General features: G+C 43.2%; 2 protein-coding genes and 1 long non-coding RNA gene across 11 annotated transcripts in view; 1 reads left to right on the top strand and 2 right to left on the bottom strand.

Annotated features, from left to right (window-relative positions):
- LOC117935911 overlaps window positions 1-7205 on the bottom strand; it is a 67781-nt gene that overhangs the window by 33331 nt on the left and 27245 nt on the right. The gene's annotated exons all lie outside the window — the stretch shown is intronic.
- LOC117941987 overlaps window positions 4752-7205 on the top strand; it is a 6239-nt gene continuing 3785 nt past the window's right edge. For both annotated transcript variants that reach the window (XR_004656030.1, XR_004656027.1), the window contains exons 1-2: window positions 4752-4916; window positions 7166-7168. This is a non-coding gene — a long non-coding RNA (uncharacterized LOC117941987). The remainder of the gene's footprint in view (window positions 4917-7165; window positions 7169-7205) is intronic.
- Window positions 6010-7205, bottom strand: part of LOC117941751 — a 7557-nt gene continuing 6361 nt past the window's right edge. Inside the window, exons 2-6 of the mRNA XM_034866778.1 lie at window positions 6861-7066; window positions 6659-6773; window positions 6411-6583; window positions 6234-6322; window positions 6010-6154 (exon numbers count right to left, since the gene is read on the bottom strand). Coding sequence (XP_034722669.1) covers window positions 6025-6154; window positions 6234-6322; window positions 6411-6583; window positions 6659-6773; window positions 6861-7066 — 713 coding nt within the window. The 3' untranslated portion in view covers window positions 6010-6024. The remainder of the gene's footprint in view (window positions 6155-6233; window positions 6323-6410; window positions 6584-6658; window positions 6774-6860; window positions 7067-7205) is intronic.

The following is a 7205-nucleotide window of genomic DNA, read 5'->3' as shown; positions in this document are numbered from 1 at the left end:
ACTATTATTACAGCAAAACCAAGAGAGACAAGGTAAAGAGAGCTCCAGCCCGGTCGGGCCAGAACTCTCCCCAACCGGGGATAGCGCCATCAATTGGCAACAGGAAATCAACCTTATATGAAAAACATCATTATCATCATCATCAAACTTATGTGTGGTCTACATGTGATACAGACCCGCCCCTTTATTTAGCCACGCCCACAAATTCAGGCCACGCCCATTGTGATACCAATTGAACAAAATGTAGATGTAAATGTGCTGTATTTATATAGCTCTTTTCCAGTCTTAACAACTGCTCAAAGCGCTTTTACATCTACAGGAAACATTCACCATTCACACACATTCATACACTGTGGCCGGGGCTGCCGTACAAGGTGCCACCTGCTCATCAGATAAACATTCACACAGATTCACACTCCGATGCGCAGCACTGGGGGCAACTCGGGGTTCAGTGTCTTGCCCAAGGACACTTTGACAATGACTGCAGGGGCGGGGATCGAACCCCCAACTTTCCGATTGGCCGGCAACCGCTCTACCACTGAGCCACAGCTGCCCTAGTAGTCTTGTGTGAGGTGTCATTGAACTCAGCAGTGTCTTTTCTTGCAAGTAGCGGTGTGGGCCAGTAACCTTGAGGCGCGCCGATTAACGAGAGCCCGTCCAACGATGCGTGCAGCTTTATTTTCTTAATCTTTTACTCACAGCTAAGGCTTGCAATTGTTTAATTTTAATTCTTTATTTGAGCTCTCCATTTGATTTCTATTGGATTGCTTTAAAAACGTTTCATCTTTAACATGTTAAGATGACACAGACCAACTTTGAAGTTGATTGGATGGAATCTCTAGGAGGAGTTTCTTAAAGTTCGTTAAAGTACGACATGTGGAAATGGCCAAAATCGCACCAATTTCAAACTTTCAATTCAAAATGGCGGACTTCCTGTTGGGTTTAGGGTCTGGCTCCAATGGAGTTTTATGTACGACTTGACCTGCTACGTGTGTTTACCAAGTAAACAGGAAGAAATGAAAGGAAAGGAAAGGAAAGGAAAGGAAGAATTCCTTTAGTTTCAATAGGACCTTTACTGCTTCGGCGCTCGGGCTCTTGTGAAAAGACGGATTTTTCCTACATAACTCACATCAGTCGGACGGACATCTCTTTACCTTGTCTCTCTTGGTTATGCTTTGATAAAGCTTATAGTTAGGGCATATAATTGAATATTGTAAGGGAGTGAGGAGTTGCAGCGTCCGCCTTTCCCGGCCCACCTGCTTCTCGTCAGAGTTGTCAGATTTATCTATCATATAATCAAGAATATAATAAATGTCTCTTGGTTTTGCTGTAATAGTTTTAGATAGCTGGGGACTTCTTTTGATACACTGAGCTCCTCTCTCCTCTATCTTTCTATCTTTTCATGTATGTGCATCCATGTCCCAGAAATGCTAGTTACTAACCTAGCTCTGGGGAGTCATTCCCCGGAGTCCTTATGTTCTTTTTTCCCCAGCATGTTCCCTTGGATCAGGGAGGCTCCAAAATCAGGGTAGCAGCTGTCGCCTTGGTCCCGCTCCACGTTCTGTGATGCCATGTTCATCTGCTACACTCTGCGGTGCCCAGCTACGTCCTGCTACGTCCTGCTACGTCCTGCTACGTCCTGCTGTGCCTTGTAATGCTGCACAGCGTCCTGCCATGTCATGAACTACTACAAAGAACTGCTACCAACTACTATTTCTTTCTATTTTTGTTATTTCCACTCTTCATTCTAACCCCAACCGGTCGTCAGACACCGCCTACCATGAGCCTGGGTCTGACCGAGGTTTCTGCCTTAAAGGAAGTTTTTCCTCGCCACTGTTGCACTGTTGCTTGCTCTGGAGGAGACTACTAGAACTGTTGGCTCCTTGTAAATTATGGAGTGTGGTCTATCTGTAAAGTGTCTTGAGATAACTCTTGTTATGAATTGATACTATAAATAAAATTGAATTGAATTGAATTGAGACAGACCTTTTTGGGTCTCTGGTCCCAGAATGAGACAGTTTTACCCTCCTGTTGTCCTCGGGTCAAATCTGCTCCAAGTTTCTACATAAGACATTTAGGATTCTTTCATCCAAATTGTCCAAATATTACATGAATGGTTCCATGTTACGCTTCTTTTAAGTTAAACAAAGGATCAGTTCACTACTTTATTGAATTTTGGGTGTTTTATTTCCCCCCAAAAAATTTTGACCAAAGACAAAAATATGGTATAATTTCATATAAATGAGGTTTCTTGACCATGAATTCGAAAAAAGAAAAAAGTATAAAACCATTGTTATACAATGGTGTTAGTGATGTGTACAGTAGACTGTTGGATCTAAACCCTGCTCCGGTCTCAGGGTTCAGTCAATTAGTAGTCAGAATCTCAGATGTTGATGTGTGTGTGTGTGTGTATCCTGGAGACAAAGTTACCTGGATCAAGCTGTCACAGCTCTCCCCTTGATTTGTCTTGCTCCACCGCTCTTGCACCCCTAGTATTATTCAAAAAGTGGGGGGGGGGGGGGGCTGTCTCTAGGTCACAGTGGTGTGATGTGTCTCTGTGCTTATTCGTTATCTTTTCAGCTGGACTGTAACTGAAAGTTTATGACCCTCAGTTCAGGACTTGCAGAGCAAAAGATCAGTGGGGGTAAAAGAGGGACTGGAACCAGACCCAGGACGTGGACCCTGATCATCAAATCTGCTTCTGACATATTTTGGAGAGCTGGATTATAACCGAATATACCAGAACATCTTAAATTATTGAACAGAAGTACTGCAAAACAACTTAATGCATGACCAACGTGTCTTCATTTATGTTGAAATAATGCTTTTGCCTTTTAGCTTAAATGTTTAAATGCGAATCACACACAATGTTTACGCACATAAAACATTTTAAATTCCAACAATACTGATGTTAGTGTTACAAAAGTGAAAAGAAATGTTAAAAAAGCATCTCAAATGCGTCAAAAAAAGCAATAAAAAGTATCGGAAAAACGTCAAAAATAGTTTCTTTTCAGTTTTGACTTGGCAAGGGTGTGTTGTGGACCTGTGCGCCAGTGCACTCCTGTGCGCTCTTGCCCAATTTAACCTCAGCATTGGACAAAACACACTTATTGCTTGAGTGTTTTAAAACACTTTTGACGTAAATAGGCTAAATGTAGGCGTACGTGTCATTGAGTAATATGTAAAAATAGCCTATCCTGTATTGTCACTGTTAACGATTGCGTTGTCGTCCCGGGTCAAAAACGGACAAAGAATTGACATCTTTGTCCCTTTTTCAGGCTTGTTTTGTTTTTTAATTTTCACTACCACTAGTTTTACAGGTTATGATGCTTAAGCATGCACTGCTGCACAGATGTGCAGCTCCTTTTTATGTTAACCCTAAAAGTGTGAATATCAGAAATTTGGGTTTCTTTCAACTCAATCGTCAAAGAAAATACCACAGATGGTTCCACACAACTGTTACTCTTCAAAAGTTGAATAATCAGTTTGCTACTTTCATTGAATTTGGGTGTTTTATTCAGATCTGTAGCGTTTAAAAAAAAAAAAAAAAGGGACAACATTTTGGAAAAAGCATCAAAAACATCGGGAAAAGTGACCAAAAACATGGAGAAAAAAAACGTGACAACGTCGGGAAAAAGTTTGTCGAGGGGAAAAAAAAGATCAAAATGATGAAAAGTTTGAATTTCGGATTTTGACCAAGAAAAACAAAAAGTTGGATGACAGGAAGACAACACATGGGTTTAAGGACAAATATCCACGTGTGTGTGTGTGTTTGGACTCAGGGAACCCAACTACGCCCAGATCTGCTCCCTGTCCCTCAGTCTGACTCTGAGAGACTCTCCGTGGACATTAAGGACGCTACAGCTCCCTTCCATCTGGGCTGAAACGCGTCACAGCCTCCATTAGGTCAAATATGTAAGTAACCTATTATCAGCAATATGTAAGGTAGGTCTATAAAAAGGCATCTGTAGCGTGCAGTAACAGCCTCCCTGTCGATGTAGTACGGTTATCCCTCTTGTTGTCCGGGTCAATATTTACCCATTTTAAAAAGAATGTCTACATCAGCAATTGCCAAAAATTAACATGGATGGTTCCATTTAATGCTCGAGTGAAAAGGATTGGTACACTACTTTCTTTAAATGTGGGAAGTTGTAGAGCATATTTCTGCTTTTGAAACTCAAAAATTGTGACTAGTTCTGGAGCACAGCCTCAGGGCTCTGCTGACTGGTACTAACACCCAGCTCACAATTAAAGATGTGCAGGCTCTGAAATCAGGGCCTTCCAGTTGAGAATTTGGGACTCAGAAACTTAATCACTTCTCAAAAATGTAAAATCTATATTATGCAAGCATTTTAACATGTCATTGCATTTTTGTAATTTGTCACCGAGGTCCTGAAACTTCCTTTGTAACCATGTAAAGCACTAACTTTATTTGGCACTCATTTATAGATTTCAGTCTCAAACACTCAGGCTGGGTCCAACCTAGCAGCTCATGGATCCTGAGATATATCAAGTTTGCAACAGTTCTTTGAGCAATTTCATGTATTTACCTTTTCATGTAGTCTCAATGACCAGTCAAGAGCATTTAAGAGACAAATTTATTGAAGTTTACATTTAAAACTCATGGAATCACTTCAGCGTTGATGACCTTCTGGCTCCTGTTGAGAAATAAACAGAATTACCAAAACTTCAGGTAACCAAATATGACAGAAAGTTCAGATAAACAAACTTACCTCTTGTATTACTTACAAAGCCCTGATGCTGTCATTGCAACATCATTTAAAAAGCTGGACGCTGTCGTTGAGACATCATTTAGAAAGTCAGATAATTTCTTTGCCACATCGTTTAAAAAGTTGGATACTTGCTGTGAGATAGTGGTTTGAAAGCTGGATACTTTCTTTGAGACATCGTTTGGAGTACCAGATACTTTGATGTACTGAGAAGGCCGGAAAGCAGGTTGCATTAAAAAGCATCTTCGGGTACATCTGGTAGTGGCCGCTGGAGTTTGAAGCGCTGTAGTGGGCTTAATGGTTGCTTCTTTTGAGACATTGTTCGGGTCGCTGGAGGCTTTGGACTCAACAGATTTCATTGCAAAACATTTGCGGGTGCATCTGTTAGTGGCCACTGGTGTAGGTTTAATAGCTTCTTCCTTTGAGACTCTGCTCAGAACGCTAGTGACTATGCCTGCGACACTAGAGACTGTCCCTGGAACGCTAGTGATGTTGCCAATGACTGTGCTTGAGACACTGCCTGGAAGGCTTGTGAAGGGGCTGGAGCCATTTCCTGGACTGCTAGAGACGGTGCTCGATAGAGTGCTTGAAACTGTAGCAACTGTGCCTGGAATGCTAAAGACTGTGCTTGATATGCTAGCAAGGGTTCCTGGAATGCCAGTGGTACCCGAGACGGTGCCCGACACAGGGCCTAGAAAACTTGATACGCTGCCTTGACTGCTAGAACTGTTGCTTGAGACACTGCCTGGTACACCAACAACTGTTCCTGGAACACTAGAGATGTTGCCTGTAATGGTAGCGAGTGTGCGCGATGCAGTGCCTGGAACGCTAGCAAGGGTACCTGGAATAGTGGTGCCTGACACATGGCCTGGAACACTAGCGACTGTGCCTGGAGTGTTCGAGATGTTGCCAATGACAGTGGTTGATACGCTGGCAACGGTGCCTGACACAGTGCCGGGAACGCTAGAGATGTTGCCAATGACAGTGGTTGATACGCTGGCAACGGTGCCTGACACAGTGCCGGGAACGCTAGAGATGTTGCTTAAGACACTGCCTGGTATGCTAGCGACAGTGCCTGGGATACTAGAGATGATGCTTGACGCGCTAGAAACTGTTCCGGGAACGCTAGCACTTGAGACATTGTTTGGAAAGCTGGATTCACTGACGTTCTTGGCAGGTTCAGTGGATACATGTCTTTGAGTGGACAAAGTTTGAAGCACTGTAGTGGGCTTGATGGTGGGACCTAGAGAGACCAGACAGATGTTGACATGTGATATATCAATGAAGTGTCAGTTCAACAGGTAAGCCACCAACCTTCAGTGGAGCGTGCAGAACGCACAATACGGCCAACACCAGCTGCATCGGACTGAAACCTGTATACTGAGAGTAGTCCAGCCAGAGCATATGTACACTGGATTGTCACCCTGCAAGACAAGAACATTGGGTTGTTTGCATTAAGTTGAGGGAGTTGTAGTAGCCAAAACAGTTGGGTTGAAAATGTACCTGTCAAAATCATTGCTGGAGTCAGTTGGCACATTCAACTCCTTGCTGAAGAAGATCTCGTTTTTGTAAGTCACAGACTCCTTGCCAAGCTGGAGAAACAAAGCATAACATGTTGGTGCTCATATCACCAGATATACAATTGTGAATGAGTTCAGTTACATTAGTAAGCTGCAGTACCTTGACGGTGGATCCACAGCCGTTGATTGGAAAGGAGAACAGAGCCCTGGTGCCGTCCATCTCTTTGGGTCTACAGTTTTTGTCTACCAGGTGGATTCTAGCAGGAACTCCTTCACTTGCGATGGCCAGAGACAAGTCAGCCACCACAGTTATCCTGCCATCAGCCGAACACACTGCAAAGAACCGAGTTTTAGCACTTGTGTCAACCATATGCGGATCTTAGTTTGTAAAAACTAAGGTCTCCTTACCAATGAGTTCAGTAGCAGAGAACCGACACGTCTTGACAGTTGAAATTTGGACCTCCGTTTCATGATTCCGCATGAGGAGCTCAAAAGTGCCAACGAAGTCCTTTAAATTAATGTCCTACAGAGACATGCAGCGTATTGACAAATGTGTCTTGATTGGCCATTTTCTACATGAACAAGTTTTGATGCTTTAGTCTCCTCTCACCTTGTAGTTGTAGCCATGAGTGAAGAGCGGCACCTCGAGCAGCAGTCTCGAGCTATTGTTGCTCATGATGTAGCCGTACTTGGCTGCCAGCTCTGATGTCAGCAGCTCTGAGCCTATACTGATCTCCCACAAGGGGAGAATAGGCCGGTGGTCCAGCTTAAAGCTGATGCCAGACTCAGAACAGACAGCGTCAAAGACTGGAGGAGCTGTTAAAACACAATGTGTTACTGCCTCATAAATTATGATTGAACATGTCTAAAAGTAAGTGACTTACAGGCATCGGTAACCGCCATCACTGATGCTAGATGGTAAAAGGGCTCATTTTCAGGCAGAACAGTCAGTGTG

This window comes from Etheostoma cragini, chromosome 1, assembly GCF_013103735.1.
Source record: "Etheostoma cragini isolate CJK2018 chromosome 1, CSU_Ecrag_1.0, whole genome shotgun sequence".
In the NCBI taxonomy this organism is placed as follows: Eukaryota; Metazoa; Chordata; class Actinopteri; order Perciformes; family Percidae; genus Etheostoma; species Etheostoma cragini.
Note: the sequence above shows the minus strand (reverse complement) of the source record. Positions and strands in the feature narration are given on the sequence as shown.